The 17077-nt window shown below is 40.5% G+C and overlaps 1 protein-coding gene across 1 annotated transcript in view; it reads right to left on the bottom strand.

The window, feature by feature from the left end:
- FAM184B (family with sequence similarity 184 member B) overlaps nucleotides 1-17077 on the bottom strand; it is a 167423-nt gene that overhangs the window by 61726 nt on the left and 88620 nt on the right. Inside the window, exon 2 of the mRNA XM_073609566.1 lies at nucleotides 678-1442. Within this exon, the coding sequence (XP_073465667.1) occupies nucleotides 678-1442 (765 nt within the window). The remainder of the gene's footprint in view (nucleotides 1-677; nucleotides 1443-17077) is intronic.

Genomic DNA, 17077 nt, shown 5'->3' with positions numbered 1-17077 from the left:
ACAAAAAGAACAAAAATCTGATTTGTTTCAGTCATTAAATGTAGTGGCTGCATTCATCTTCTTATTTATTTTAAGCTTTTTTACCAAATACAGAAAATATATATCGATCTTGCAAGAAATGCAGCGTTCTTGTCACTTCCTGTGACTTGCACCAAAGAATATCTTCCTTCCTAGCTATCTTCTGTAAATTGCCTTGCCCTCCATGTAATGGAGATGAAGAGATAGAGACTTGTTTGTAGTCCATGTTAGTAAAGCAGCCTAGGGTGACAACCATAAATACGGTGGAGGACTGACGTAGCCACCCAGAAATGGGAAGTGTGTTATTTGCAGAAGTACTAAGTAAAAATAAAGCAAAATAAACCTGAAGAATAAAAACAAATGCAGCAACCACGCCAAACACTACTAATCAACAATATATTACATTTTTGGTTTTGGGTTTAGATACGCTTTAAGCTTGTATAGAACGCTGAAGCATTAGCTTTGGCCAGTAGAAAATTTTTAAAGTTTGCTTGTTGGCACCACCATTGTCAACATTAAAATCTGAAGATTCCTTAAGGAAAAAATGGCTACACAAAGACATGTAAAATTAAATAAAAATAAACACAAAAAGTAAATTGTTACAATGCCCTAAATTATATTACATTTGTCAGAGAAGAAGAATTCAGTTAAATGCTCACCTGAGTCCTTTCCTGCATCCTGTGAGAAATGTCTTTGGCTTCAAGAATTTCAAGCTCCTTTGCTTTAATGTCCCCTTTTAGCTGTTTGACTTCCAGCTGACTTGCTACCTCTTTGGCCTGACTAGCCTTCCTCTGATCTTGCTCTTTCTGCTGCAGCTGTTTTATCATTTCTGTAACAGACTGTTGCAAAGCCTTTCTTAAGTTTTCCTTTTCTTTAATATAATTGCTGTGAAGTTTGTTCGTCTTCATTGTGTACTCCTCTGTCAGCTTGTGGTTCTGGCTCTTGAGACTCTCTACCTCCTTGTTCAGAGCATGGATCTCCTTGTTAAGCTTTTCATTAAGTTTTTCTATGGATTTTTCTTTCTCACCTAGTGTCTGTTCCCTTCTTAGAGAATCAGCCTCCTCGGTCATTTGCTGCAGGCGGGTTTCAAAATCAGTTTTCATAGACAGCATTTCCCTGGATAGAGCTGCGATCCTTTCTGCCTGCTCACACTGGGTCTTTAGCTCCCTCTCCTCTGTCTGCTTCCTGAACATTGCAAGGTCTGCTAGAGTCTGTTCCTTCACCATGTTGTTCTTCTCCAAGGCCTCCTCCAGGTTCTGGATCTGTAGCCTCAAGTTCTTTTCCTCTGCCACCATGCTCTCATACTGGAGAACCTTTTCTTTTGTTTCATTGGATATTTGTTCCATTTCATTTTGGTGACTTTCCTTTAGAGTTACAATGTTCGCTTCATATTCATCAACTTTGAGATTCAAAGCATAAATAACCTTTAAAAGACAAATGAGTGTGTATTAATTGTTAATTTGAATAGTATTACATGTTAATACAATAGTACAAAGCTTTAAAGTGTCACTAAACCCACATCATAAAAAACTATCAATAAAATGGTGTATTACATGCTGTTCATACTCACTCAGTCACTATGAGATTAGTTTTCTGTTTTTTGCAAAAAACCTGGTTGAGTCTTTTGCTCTCTGTCTCCCCCTCTTGTCCATGTCCACACTGCAGCTAGGGATTTTGCAGCTGTGGTGGCAACTCTGCACATGCTCAGTTTTCAGTGAGTTTCTATGCTGAGCATTTCCTCCCTATCACATCTGAGCAGCCCAAGTGACTATAGAGACACACATGTGGTGTATACACAATGGTAAATGACAGCGCACTCCCTCCCTACTCCTCCACGCCCACTAACCAGCTAAACACAATGGGGATGTGATATTACATGTAGAACGATCTGACGATTTTCGGATCGTTAGTATGGTGCTTTCGACAGCCAATTCCAGTTTTTCATTTCTACTCTATCCAAAAACTAGAGAAAAAAAAAAAGCCTCCTGTTGCTAGCCTCCTTTTGTATTCAAGCATAGCTTTATCAGGTTAAAGCAGAACTCCATACAAATATAAGATTAAAATAAATAACCATTTAAAGATAACATTATAAAAACAGCTTTAGCTATATGGAAATTTTCCATATAGTACTTTTTTTGGACTACGCAAGCCAGCCTTCGCTCCCCATGTACAGTATCTCACAAAAGTGAGTACACCCCTCACATTTTTGTAAATATTTTATTATATCTTTTCATGTGACAACACTGAAGAAATGACACTTTGCTACAATGTAAAGTAGTGAGTGTACAGCTTGGATAACAGTGTACATTTGCTGCCCCCTCAAAATAACTCAACACACAGCCATTAATGTCTAAACCGCTGGCAACAAAAGTGAGTATACCCCCTAAGTGAAAATGTCCAAATTGGGCCCAAAGTGTCAATATTGTGTGTGTGGCCACCATTATTTTCAGCTTGTATAACAGTGTAAATTTTCTGTCCCCTCAAAATTACTCGATACACAGCCATTAACAGCCATTAATGTCTAAACCGCTGGCAACAAAAGTGAGTACACCCAAAATTGGGCCCAATTTTGCCATTTTTCCTCCCCGGTGTCATGTGACTCATTAGTATTACAAGGTCTCAAGTGTGAATGGGGAGCAGGTGTGTTAAATTTGGTGTTATTGCTCTCACTCTTATACTGGTCACTGGAAGTTCAACATGGCACCTCATGGCAAAGAACCCTCTGAGGATCTGATAAAAAGAACTGTTGCTCTACATAAAGATGGCCTAAGGCCTAGGCTATAGGAAGATTGCAAAGACCCTGAAACTGAGCTGCAGCACGGTGGCCAAGACCTTACAATGATTTAACAGGACAGGTTCCACTCAGAACAGGCCTTGCCATGGTTGCCCAAAGACGTTGAGTGCACGTGCTCAGCGTCATATCCAGAGGTTGTCTTTGGGAAATAGATGTATGAGTGCTGCCAGCATTGCTGCAGAGGTTGAAGGGGTGGGGGGGTCAGCCTGTCAGTGCTCAGACCATACACCTCACACTGCATTAAATTTGTCTTCATGGCTGTCATCCCAGAAGGAAGCCTTTTCTAAAGATGATGTACAAGAAAGCCTGAAAACAGTTTGCTGAAGACAAGCAAACTAAGGACATGGATTACTGGAACCATGTCCTATGGTCTGATGAGACCAAGATAAATGTATTTGGTTCAGATGGTGTCAAGCGTGTGTGGCGGCAACCAGGTGAGGAGTACAAAGACAAGTGTGTCTTGCCTACAGCCAAGCATGGTGGTGGGAGTGTCATGGTCTGGGGCTACATGAGTGCTGCCAGCTCTGGGGAGCTACAGTTCATTGAGGGAACCATGAATGCCAACATGTACTGTGACATACTGAAGCAGAGCATGATCCCTCCCTTTGGAGACTGGGCCGCAAGGCAGTATTCCAACATGATAACGACCCCAAACACACCTCCAAGACAACCACTGCCTTGCTAAAGAAGCTGAGGGTAAAGGTGATGGACTGGCCAAGCATGTCTCCAGACCTAAACCCCATTGAGCATCTGTGGGGCATCCTCAAATGGAAGGTGGAGGAGCGCAAGGTCTCTAACATCCAACAGTGGAAACCTGTGAAGCTCTGGTGAACTCCATGCCCAAGAGGGTTAAGGCAGTGCTGGAAAATAATGGTGGCCACACAAAATATTGACACTTTGGGCCCAACTTGGACATTTTCACTTAGGGGTGTACTCCCTTTTGTTGCCAGCGGTTTAGACATTAATGGCTGTGTGTTGAGTTATTTTGAGGGGACAGCAAATTTACACTGTTACACAAGCTGTACACTCACTACTTTACATTGTAGCAAAGTGTCATTTCTTCAGTGTTGTCACATGAAAAGATAAAATAAAATATTTACAAAAATGTGAGGGGTGTGCTCACCTTTGTGAGATACTGTACGTCAATGAACCTTGAGCTTCCATGACCCTGTTGTCAGTTCACTAGTTTTCCTTTCTTGGACCACTTTTGGTAGGGCCTGACCACTGCAGACCAAGAAAATAACTCAAAAACTGCAGTTTTAGAGATGCTCTGACCCAGTTGTATAGCTTTTACAGTTTGGCCCTTTTCAAAGTTGCTCAAATCCTTGCGATTGCCCATTTTCTCTGCTTTCAACACATCCATTTCAGGGACAATATGTTTACTTGCTGCCTAATATATCCCACCCACTTTCAAGTGCCATTGTAACGAGATAATCAATGATCTTCACTACCTGAAAGTGGTCCTAATGTTATGGCTGATCGGTATATATTCCAGTAATACGTTGTCATATTTATGTTAATAGGTGGGACAGATAATCCTTTTAATACAAAACAAAACTCTTGTTGGCTTGAGTCATTGTATACATGGTATACTATGTGAAGATTGAATCCAGTTTAGTGTCAGCTCCGGTTCTGCCGTGCTGATTTTGTATCATACATCTCTAATTACATTGTCTTATTTTAATATGTCTGCCAATGGATATTTATTTTCAGCACAGTCTATGTTTATGGGTGTTACATATTTCAGCTTAGATGCTGTTGTAAATTATGAAAATAAGTGGTTGATTTTCTAAAACTGGAGAGTGCAAAATCTGGTGCAGCTGTGCAAAGAAACCAATCAGCTTCCATGTTTTTTTGTCAAAGCTTAATTGAACAAGCTGAAGCTTGAAGCTGATTGGCTACCATACAGAGCTGCGCCAGATTTTGCACTCTCCAGTTTTAGTAAATCAGTCCCTAAGTCTCTTTGTCTACAATTAACACAATAATCTTATCTAATGTTTGTCATGTAGCAGATTAATAATAAGAAATTGCATTGTTGGCATAATATAAGTGCAAAGTGTAATGGTGATATGCAAAGTGCGTTGAAGCAGCAACAAGTCAAAATTCTTTTAATAAAATAATTTTGTAGACGCTGTAACTTTTGTGCAAACCAATCATTATACGCTTATTGCGATTTTTTTTACCAAAAATATGTAGAAGAAAATACGTTTTTTTATATATATTTTTTGGGGATATTTATTATAGCAAAAAGTAAAAAATATTGCTTTTTGTTCAAAATTGTTGCTCTTTTTTTGTTTATAGCGCAAAAAATAAAAACCACAGAGGTGATCAAATACCATGAAAAGAAAGCTCAATTTGTGGGGAAAAAAGGACGTCAATTTTGTTTTGGTGTAACGTTGCACGGCCGCGCAATTGTCAGTTAAAGCGATGCAGTGCCGAATTGCAAGAAGTGTTCTGGTCAGGAATGGGATAAAACCTTCCGGGGCTGAAGTAGTTAAGAGTATCTTTTACTCACTTCTTTCATCATAGGCTGGCCATACAATATACAATTTTCTTCTTAATCAAATAATAACCATAACAAAATAAATCCATAAAGTGCATAAATTCCAGAAGGCACTGGATTTTTAAATGTTCCTTATAACTTGATAAGTGCCAAACAGTCCCATAAATGAATAGTAGTGGTGAAAGTGATATGAAGAAAGGACACAGAATGCAGGTCTCTCACTTTAACTGATCACACAAAGTCCTCCAACTCTCCCCAATGTGGGTTTCACTCCCCGAGGGAATTTGCCTCACATCTAAATGATCAGCAAATGTGCTTGTATTAAATACCTTGCTCTGGTGTTCCTTCAGGTACACTGATGTTTAATCGAAATCCAAAAGCTTCCCATTCAGTGGTCCCTTTTATAAATCACTTCCCCATACTTTTGGCCATGAGGGGACTTGGGGACCAAATTGGACCCAGAATGGACTGACAGCAATGGCTGTGACCTCCCTCAAAAGCCATGCTCCCTATGAACAATCAGAACATGGATGCTCCTAGTGGTCGGGGGTGTCTAAGTGGAAAGGAGGGGGTGGGGGGTGCACAATATGGGATCAGACGCTTAGCTTTCCACTCAGACACCCCCCGGACACAAGGAGCATCTGTGCTCTGATTGTTCATAGGAAACTCACATTGGGGAGAGGTGGAGCACTTTGGGTGATCAACTAAAGTGAGAGACCTGTACTCTGTGTCCTTTTTTCACATCACTTTCACCACTACTATCCATTTATGTTAGGCATTTCTCTTATCCTGTTTTCACAAGAAACCAATCTGGTGGACAAATACCCACCTTGTTGGGGTACAGACATCATTAAAAGCCTAACAGGGTTGCTAACCCTACCCTACTCTATCCAAAACTATATATATATATATATATATATATATATATATATATATATATATAAAAAGTTTTGGCTTTAAATTTAATGAATCTTTACTGCAAATATACATAAAAAAATAAATATATAAAACTCTGTAAGGGCTTTTGTAGACTGGCTTTTGTTTGCATCAGATGGGTTTTGCAAACCCACACAGGTCTACGGGAATGTGAAACCTGCTTTAAGCATGTCAGAAGGTGGTCAACTGCAGGTCAGATGCACCTGCTAATGAATGTTGAATGATCTCAAAAGCATATCAAACTGATGCCATTGACATAGGACCTAATGAGTGTGGCACTTGTAATATAATATAGTTAGTCAGGTTGAAAAAAGTCCATCTAGTTTAATCAAAAATAAAATACAATCCCATATAGACAATCCTTCACCCACAGTTGATCCAGAGGAAGGCAAAAAACCCTAGCAAAGCATGATCCAATTTGCTACAGCAGGGGAAAAAATTCCTTCCTGATCCCCGAAGAGGCAATCTGATTTTCCCTGGATCAACTTTACCTATAAATGTTAGTACCCAGTTATATTATGTACATTTAGGAAATAATCCAGGCCTTTTTTAAAGCATTCTACTGAGCTTATCAGTACCATCTCTGGAGGGAGTCTATTACACATTTCACAGCTCTTACTGTGAAGAAACCTTTCCGGAAACCTTAAATGGATTTTTACCAAAACCATATAAAACCTAAACTCTTTCAATTTGTATGCAATCAGGCAGACCCTTGCACTACATAGCTGAAGGTAAATCTAAAGCCCATTGAATAAGACATTTGTATAATGAATGGACAGCTTTAATCCCTGCCCTAGAGTAGCTTACAAGCTCTCTAAATTGTCTGATACAGTTTTAAAGACAAATTGTCATACTCTATGTTTTTAGGCCTTTCTATTTTGAGCTGCCACTTTAAAGTAAACCTGTCCTTAACCAACAAAATGAAGAACAGACATCTTCAGGTGCCTAAACCCACCTTTCTTTATTTTTCAAAGCATCTCCTATTTTCCCTGTAATGCACACTTCACTATACATCAGGGGCTCACATGTTGCTCTTTTTTTTTTTTTAACTCCTTTTTTTTTTTTAATTGAAATTTTCAGGAAGGAGTAAGGTTCAGACAGGAGAAAAAGAATAGGGGTGTATCTTCACATGTTGTATAAACAGTGTAAAGTAAGTAGGAGATAAATTATAACCAAATGGTAATACCTCCTTAGTCCTACTCAAAAACTAGGGCTCCCAGAACAAGATTATCAACAAGAACGAAATTTTGAATATTAGGGTAGCCTGGTAAACTATAACTACATCTGGGTTAAAGAAGTAGGTTGTGATCATTTCAAAGTCTTAAAAAAACACAAGCCAAAATATGCATGCACAGTAGTATTATGTTTAATATTTCCATTTGTAATCACTGAGATTACTGTGTAAATTCTAGGCACTAAGTTGGAACACATATTTATTCCATTAGAGACGTCTCGTCTCCTCTTGTTTTATTCATAGTCTCTTAAACCACGTGGAACTCTCCAGCTATTAGCTCAGTAACAGTATGTATATCATATTGGATTCTTTTAAAGTTGAACTCCAGGTATGGTATTTTTGGCATACTTATAAAGCGTTTTGTAAATTGTGGCAGTGCCAATAGAACAACCCCCTGTCGTCAGTGTGCACAGGGGAAGCTGCTTGGCACAGGACCCAAAAGATTTCGGCTATCACTGTAGAGCACCAACTACTACACAGGTATTGTCGGCCCCTCAGGTATGAGATATGCACACATACATAATAATACCAATGTACTGTAAGTATGCAATAAAGATTATATCTGGGGTTCAGTTTCAAGTTAATGGCTGTGTCACTATGTGTAAGGCAGAAAATATCTTAGCTCCATGCTTGTTTGCCTCTGCATAATAATGCATCACTGGCGCATTGCTAAAGAAGAATCTCCCCCAGACCGCTCATTGCATCTAAACTGGTCATGTGACATCCCTTTAGTGAAATTTTGGAAAATCTTAACCTATGTATGCTGGCTACGCACACATTATTTTTTTCTTTTTTATATGTGGTAAGAATTTTTGATCACTTTTGAAAATATATTAAATCATTCCATTGATTACCATTTTTGAATGTTCTAAAACATACCAGATCCTCTACTGGCCAGTGGTTTAGATACTGTAGGTACTTAAACAGCAGACAGGCAATACTGTTTAATGCATCCCCTGGTGTTCTTTGTAAGACGTATTCTTTACCGTGTTTATTTAATTGCCGTTTGCCAGATCTCATCTGTCCAGTGCATTTAGCAAGGACCTTTCACAGAGGGAACGAGAGTCTTAGACCCTGACTTAAAGTGGAAATAAAGCCTAACATTTACTATGCTTAAAAATGTTCCCTCCTCCCACCTATACTGCCTACTATGTGTAACAAAAATCTGTATACTTACCATTTTTAGTCCGGTCTCATGTGATCATGCAGCTTTGGCTTAATGTGTCGTGGAGCAAGCCGTGACATCACCCATTGGCTCCTATAGCCCAGCCATTGTTAGGGCTCCCTCCTCTCCCCTGCAGCTGCTGCTCACTGACACAGGGGAGCTAATGCTGCAGGATCAGGTGACCAGACTACCTATCCTACTGGACTACTTATGTACCTGGATTACCTATACTGTCTACCCTTTTTTTTACACATGGTAGACAGGATAGGTAGGAGGAGGAGGCAGGGAACTTTTTTAAAGCGGGGGTCCACCTATCTATCGTTTTTTTTTTTTTTGGAGTTCATTCACAAACTTTTCTTCTCATGATTATCTACTCACATGTTCTGTGTAATAAGTCCGCCTGTGTCCGATTTCGTTGTAAAGAATAACTTATAAAATTCACTGAAGGCGGTTTCCATCTTCATTGTGGGCATTTGAAGCCCACAAGCATGTATTTCCTGGATGCGGTGAATGCTGTGCTCCCAGCATTCACCGAGATGTTGTGATGACGCTGTTGCACAATGCATGCTGGGAAGCCTGAGACTAGCTCCCAGGGGACTGTGGGAGGTCTGGGAGAGGCTAGAAACACACCTACTCCCATGGGAGGAAAACCAGGAAGTGCTAAGAAGATTAGAAAAAAAAAGGTAATTACGGGGATTTAAATTTTTTTACACAGCATGTCAGCATCTAGGCAAGGAAGAGAATGCATAGAGATAATGTTCAAAATTTGGGTGGAACCCCGCTTTAAGAATAGTTAGCGATAGGTTCAAATTGCATTTAACAGTTGTTTGTTTTCATGTTCATATTGAGTTAACTCTGTCATTGCTGTAACATATCTTATGGTAATATTTGTGTTGCAATAAATGCTCTGGCAACAAGGTCTCTTTAAGTGGTAAATAATGAAATACAAAATTTCACATTTATCTAAACAAAAACAAATATCTGTAATTTTTACAAACAATTATATACACAAAAACATGACATATTCCCATTTTCGTTGGGATTCTAGGTGGTCAGTAGCTGGGGACTTGTAGTAGGCTTTTTTCTTTCATCTAAATGTTATGTGAGCATGGATTTTATAACAGCTACAATAAACGCCACAATATCAATTATTCACTGCATAAAATAGATCTGGATGCAGTGGCGTGTTTATTATTTAATGTCTTATTCTAACCCATGGTCAGAGCTCTGTAAGTTCAGAAATACAAAGCAGAGTAATGAAAAATTTATATTTTTAAATGTTGAGGCACTAATCCAGAAATATTACAAAGTAGAAAAATATCATGTCAGTTTTCTTAAAGGGAAACAATAATGGTTATGGGTTTAAAACATTTCAGAAGTTTAGATTTTAAATATCATAAAATTCATATGCAAAATCTTTATCTTACAAATAAACATTTTATACTCAGAGAATTACAAATTTAGAGGGAAGCTGTTTGTTTTCAGACACTCTCTTGCTATTTTTGTCATTTAAAAAACTCAACAAGTATAGAGTATAACATTTACAATTGTTGAACACAATACAGATGTTCCACAATCAATGGAACGGTGTCAGGCTCCAAAAAGTACAAAGGAAGAAATTGTAACAAGAATTCCTATTTGTCAATTAAAGGAGAAGTACAGCCAAAGTTCGCTTGGCTGTACTTCTCCTGTGGATCACAGGAGCGCAGTTCATTATGTACTCCTGTGACAGTTTTTCAGCAGACAGCGAGCTGAAGCCCGTTGTCGGCAGACATCACATAGTTGGTGCAGGCTCGGGCAAGATCGCGACCATATGTTCTAGACCTGCCCACATATCTGGACCAGCATCAGGCTCAGCCTCTCAGCGAAATGCAACATATTCAACTGAATAGGGCAATGCCGCAACTGTGTGCAATGCACATGGTTGTGGTGGTGCATGTTTTTAGGGGTTTAAACAGGTGCAGAGGAGGCAACATGATGACACCTCACCAGTGGCGTAGCATGGGGAGTGTGGAGGAGGCTGTGGCCCTGGACGCAACTTTTAGGGGGTGAAATTCCACACCAGTGTGTTTCACTACTGGCTGCCTACTCCTAATTTCAATTTCCTGTGTCTCCCACACTCTGGCCACCATGTTCAGTGTCCGGCGCCCTGTGATTAGGTGTATGGGGTCATGTGCAGCGGTGGGGCTGGCCTATCCGCAGTTGCTCGTGGAGTCCCGCCGCATGACTCCATACACTCAATCACATGGCGCAGACACTGAACACGGCAGCCAGAGTGCGGGGGACACAAGAAACGAAAATTGTGAGCCGCTGCTGTCTTATTCTCCTCCTCCAGACCGATGCAGGACAAAAAAAAGAAGGTGAGAGTAGACTCCCTCGTGAGAGTAGAGTCATGTTGCTTACCCCGGGGGGGGGGGGTGGACACGGACTGGGGAGAGGGAGCAGCCAGCCAGAGAGAGAGAGAGAGAGTAGAAGAGCAGTGCCTTGTAGTGTCAGTATAGAAATACTGTAGGTGGGACAGTGAAGTATAGTGGTCAGTGTAGTGGGTAGTATAGTGGTCAGTGTAGTGTAGTGGACAGTATAGTGGTCAGTGTAGTGGGTAGTATAGTGGTCAGTGTAGTGTAGTGGACAGTATAGTAGTCAGCGTAGTGTAGTGGACAGTATAGTGGTTAGTATAGTGTAGTGGACAGTATAATAGTCAATGTAGTGTAGTGGACAGTATAGTGGGTAGTGTAGAGGACAGTATAGTAATCAATGTAGTGTAGTGGACAGTATAGTGGGTAGTGTAGTGGACAGTATAGGGGTCAGTGTAGTGTAGTGGGCAGTATAAGGGTCAGTGTAGTGAACAGTATAGTGGTCAGTGTAGTGTAATGGACAGTATAGTGTTCAATGTAGTGTAGTGGACAGTGTAATGTAGTGGACAGTATAGTGGTCAGTGGACAGTGTAGTGGTCAGTGTAGGAATCAGGTTGGTCAGTGTAGTGTAGTGGTCAGTATAGGAATCAGGTTGGTCAGTGTAGTTTAGTGGTCAGTATAGGAATCAGGTTGGTCAGTGTAGTTTAGTGGTCAGTATAGGAATCAGGTTGGTCAGTGTAGTTTAGTGGTCAGTATAGGAATCAGGTTGGTCAGTGTAGTTTAGTGGTCAGTATAGGAATCAGGTTGGTCAGTGTAGTGGTCAGTGTAGGAATCAGGTTGGTCAGTTTAATAAAGTGGACAGTGTAGGAATCAGGTTGGTCAGTGTAGTGGTCAGTGTAGGAATCAGGTTGGTCAGTGTAGCGTAGTGGTCAGTATAGGAATCAGGTTGGTCAGTGTAGTTTAGTGGTCAGTATAGGAATCAGGTTGGTCAGTGTAGTGGTCAGTGTAGGAATCAGGGTGGTCAGTGTAGGAATCAGGTTGGTCAGTTTAATAAAGTGGTCAGTGTAGGAATCAGGTTGGTCAGTTTAGTGTAGTGGACAGTGTAGGAATCAGGTTGGTCAGTTTAGTGTAGTGGACAGGAAGGTCAGTGTAGTGGTCAGTATAGGAATCAGGTTGGTCAGTGTAGTGTAGTGGACAGTGTAGTGTAGTGGTCAGTGTAGGAATCAGGTAGGTTAGTGTAGTGGTCAGTGTAGGAATCACTGGTCAGTACTGTTGTAGGAAGGGAAGGGACTTGGGTAGTGATAAAAGTCCACTGGTTAGGGGGTGCAAATTACTTGCCTTGCCCCGCCCCGGGCGCGGACAACCCACGCTACGCCACTGCTCCTCGCTGCCTGTTAAATGCCCTTTAAAGAGTTATCCACCACAATCTGCTGCAATGTGTTACAATCATGCATATTAAAGCAGATCTTCACCCTAAACTAACTTTAATTTTGCCCTGCCTCCTCCCTCTCAAATTTGGAAATTCATTTAAAAATTCTTAATATTTGTGTCAAGTAGCACTTTCGTTTCTTGCCTAGGCGAGAATGATGTTTGTGTCTCCCTGAACACCCCCCCCCCCCCAGATTCTCTGCGTGGACAGATGTGCCACAGGGCTTCCGGAGAGCCCTGCAGCACATCTGTGCATGTGCGGTTTTCTTGCATGGCTGTGCAAGGCTTGCTCCCGATGCATGCGCAAAAGACACCTTTTATGGAAATTTCAAAACCATGCCCTGTTTGTGTATGTGCAGGAAATCTCCAGATATGGAGGCTGAAGTAGAGCCTTCTGGTACATCTGTGCATGCGCCATATAAATGAAAATAGTGGCACCGGAGGGGGGCAGAGCCAAATGAAAGGGGACTGAAGTTCCCCTTTAAAGAAAGAAAAATCATGTATCTTGGCTTCTGATGTAAACAAAAAATCTGCATATCAATGCAACAGAAAACATATATAGGAATTTTAAATGCATTGCGGTTTACCTGCGTGTGCGCATCCAACATATTTTCCAAACATGAAGCTTCTCTGTTTGTGAAACGCATTGTATGTTCATGAATGGATAAATGATAATGCAGGGAAGCATTTGCATTTACAAGAGTACAGCAGTGTACAACCATTCACTTGTATGACAGGCTCCTCAGGCACTGGAAAGCATCAGGAAATTTACACTAGGTGCATAAAATGCCTCCAAATATCCATTTGTATTGACCCTTAAATTGTTACTAAACCCAGGAGCCTGCATTCACTATATCTGGTCTTCCACAGTACACAGAACATGGAAATTCAATAGTTTTAGTAAATATAAACTGCTAAATACCTTTTCTCATCAGCAGTTAGAGCAGTCTGGTGACCAGTGTTAATTTTGTCAACTAAAATGAATACTATTTTAGTCGACTAAAATACGACTAAAACTAAAACAAATGAGATGACTAAAATACGACTAAAACTAAAATGGCATTTTAATCAAAAGACTAAAATGGGACTAGAACTAAAATTCTAGAGAAAATAAAAATTGTAGAGAAATGTTAACTAATGCATTACAATTTAATTACACTCATTAGATTTTAGATGACTAAAATGAGTTTTAGTCGACTAAAATGTACTGGAGATTTAGTCAACTAAATACGACTAAAACTAAAACAATTGCAGAAGACTAAAATGGGACTAAAACTAAATTGAAATTTGCTGCCAAAATTAACACTGCTGGTGACTTCTATCAATGTCCAGCAGAGCACTCGTTAAAGCTTGTAGGAGGAGTTTTTATTCTCCCCTGACTGTCCTATGAAGCTGCAGGACTCCTGACCCTCTGTCTGGACAGTGCTGATTGGCCCTGTGCCGATCACATGCACTCTCCCAAGAAAAAAAAAAACTCCCTAGCAATACACACCAAACTGAGCATGTGCAGCTTGCCCCCAAGGCTCTGTTCTATCAGGAAATGGTTTGGGGACTGTGAAAGAAGGGGAGGATCAGAGAAGACAGGATCAAACAGCCTTTTTACACAATGCAGAGGATTAACCCCGAAGGTCCTACAGCGAGTATAACAAGCATGCTTTACTGCAGGGATATGCAATTAGCAGACCTCCAGCTGTTGCAGAACTACAAGTCCCATGAGGCATAGCAAGACTCTGACAGCCACATGCATGACACCCAGAGGCAGAGGCATGATGGGACTTGTAGTTTTGCAACAGCCGGAGGTCTGCTTATTACATATCCCTGCTTTACTGCACATACACACTGATTTTACTGTTGTGGGTTTAATAACACTTTAATGTACTGCCGCTAATCACCATCAAAAAGCAGAAAAAACATTGTTACATATTCATATATATAAAAGGGTCCTTAGTGTCCTTCCAATTAGCACTCACTTCTCAGTTTATTAGCCCGGCCAAAGTATTTCTGCTCTCTAGCTGAACCCTGCTTGCAGAAACACTATGCTAACAATCTCTTCAAGTGGCTAGTACAATGACATGTAATTATTGACTTAAGGCCTCATGCACACGAGACACCGGTGCAAACTCTGCTGAACACATGTTTTTAAAAGCTGAAACCGGCGTTTAAACGCCCGTTTTGCCACGTTTGCATGCCGCGTTTAGCCGTGTTTTACCGCGTTTGCGTCTAGAAGCGTCTGCAGAGCAGAGAATGACATTTTGCGACCCAACTTTGGGGCCCCGTATCTCGGGGCCACTTGGTGCTAGGAAAATGTCAAGCACTTCTGCAGCAGAGAATGACATTTTCCGACCTGATTTTGGGGCCCCATATCTCGGGGCCACTTGGTGCTAGGAACCCCAAATTTGGATATGTTATAGTGCTAAAAAATAAAATAATACAAATAAAAACTACTGACACCATCCACTACCCTACTGACACCAATCACTGCTCTACTGACACCGTCAGTATATTTACACATGCACACACTCATATGTGTTTGAGCTCTGAGGTGCACACCCTAATGTAATGGGCTGCGCACACCAATGGTAAGTACATAACTTAAACGATTGGCATATTTATCTGTAACGGGGGAGACTGTACATGTCCCAGACATGTATCTGAATAAACTGTTTTGTTTGCAGGGTCATCTTTAAATACGTTACATTACAAGGAATGTTTTGGCTGCCTTTGAATGCTGGTAACAGCTGCTCCCCTGTCCTGGAGCAATGTAGAGCTTTAAAATAGAAGTTGGCTTCTGCTGGCATTCAGGAACTCTGCAAGTTTACATGCTGAGGAAGTAATAACTCTTCATAACTCTTCATCCCTTGTTCCATTGCACAGGGCTCTTCTCCTAGAAGTGACAACTGATCTAAAGAAGTGCTTAAGGTAAATGCAATAAGCTCCAATGATGCAGACGTACAGGCAAGCAGTTAAATACTGTTGAAGCACATATTCATGGAGGATTTTACCAGCCAAAGGATTTGTCATTGTGTACAGTCATTTCTGAGATCCATTAAAGCAGAACGCAACTACTGTATCTGAGCACCACAAACTGAAAACGTTATTTAACCAGTTCCGGACTGCCCACCGCATATATCCTGCGGCAGGGCGGCCTGGCTGCGCAAAATCATGTACAGGTACGTGATTTTGTGCACGTGGTTTTGGGCGCGCGCGCCCTGCCGCAGTGCCGTTTCTGCTGTGATTGGACACAGCGGGACCAATCAGTGGGTCCGGTGTCCGCGACCCGCCAATCATTCACAGGAGAGACGGATCAGCCATCTGCCTGTGTAAACAAGACAAACGGCGGATCTGTCAGGAAGGGAAAGAGAGATCTTGTGATTCAGCTAAGCTGAATCAAGGATCTCTCTTTTCCTTCAGTGTGACACTGCCCCACACAGTTAGTAGCCACCTCAATAGGGAACATTTAACTGTTCGATCGTTCCTAGTGTTAACCCCTTCCCTGCCAGTGTTATTTATACAGTAATCAGTGCATTTTTATAGCACTGATCACTGTATTGGTGTCACTCAGTGTCAGATATGTCTGCCGCAATGTCGCAGTCTCGCTAAAAATCACAGATCGCCACCATTACTAGTAAAAACAATAAAACAAATAAAAAGTCCCTAGCTCTATTCACTATTTTGTAGACGCGATAACTTTTGCGAAAACCAATCAATATACAATTATTGGGATTTTTTTTACAAAAGATATGTAGCAGAATACATATTGTCATTATAGCTTGTGTGTAATGGACTATTTTATTTTATATGACAATTGTTTTTATAGTAGCAGTTATTTATGTAATGGACTATTTTATTTCATTTGAATATTAGACCATTCCTGAGCAATGAGGGGAAGTAGATTATTGCTTGATTGCGATGGTAAACTTTCTTTTTTAAGAATACATATTGGCCTAAATTTATGAAGAAATTTGATTTCTTTTAATGTTTTATTGGGAATGTTTTATAGCAGAAAGTAAAAATTAGTGTTTTTTATTTCAAATTATCTGTCTTTTTTTGTTTATAGCGCAAAAAATAAAAAGCGCAGAGGTGACCAAATACCACCAAAAGAAAGCTCTATTTGTGGGAAAAAAAGGACATCAATTTTATTTGGTTACAGCATCGCATGGCCGCGCAATTGTCAGTTAAAGCGACGCAGTGCCATAACGCAAAAAATGGCCTGGTCAAGAAGTAGGTAAAACCTTCTGAAGCTGAAGTGGTTAAAGTATTTGTAGCGGTAAAAGGTTTTTTATCTTAATGCATTCTATGCATTAACCTTTTGTTCACACCTATGCGTTTCTTTTTTTTTTTTTTTGTGCGTTTTGCACAAACACACTACAGTCCATTTAATATGGTTTCCTATGGCTTTAATTCACATCTGTGTATTTTGAGTCAGTGGGGTTGATTTACTAAAACTGGAGCACTCAGAATCTGGTGCAGCTGTGCGTGGTAGCCAATCAGCTTCTAACTTCAGCTTCTTCAATTAAACTTTGACAATTAAACCTGGAAACTGATTAGTTTCTATGCAGAGCTGCACCAGATTTTCCACCCTTCCGTTTTAGTAAATCAACCCATCACATGATGATACAATAAGAAAATTTGTAACCAGAGCTCA

This window comes from Aquarana catesbeiana, linkage group LG01 (assembly GCF_042186555.1).
Source record: "Aquarana catesbeiana isolate 2022-GZ linkage group LG01, ASM4218655v1, whole genome shotgun sequence".
NCBI lineage: Eukaryota > Metazoa > Chordata > Amphibia > Anura > Ranidae > Aquarana > Aquarana catesbeiana.
The sequence above is the reverse complement of the archived record's forward strand: the minus strand, read 5'-3'. Positions and strand labels throughout refer to the sequence as shown.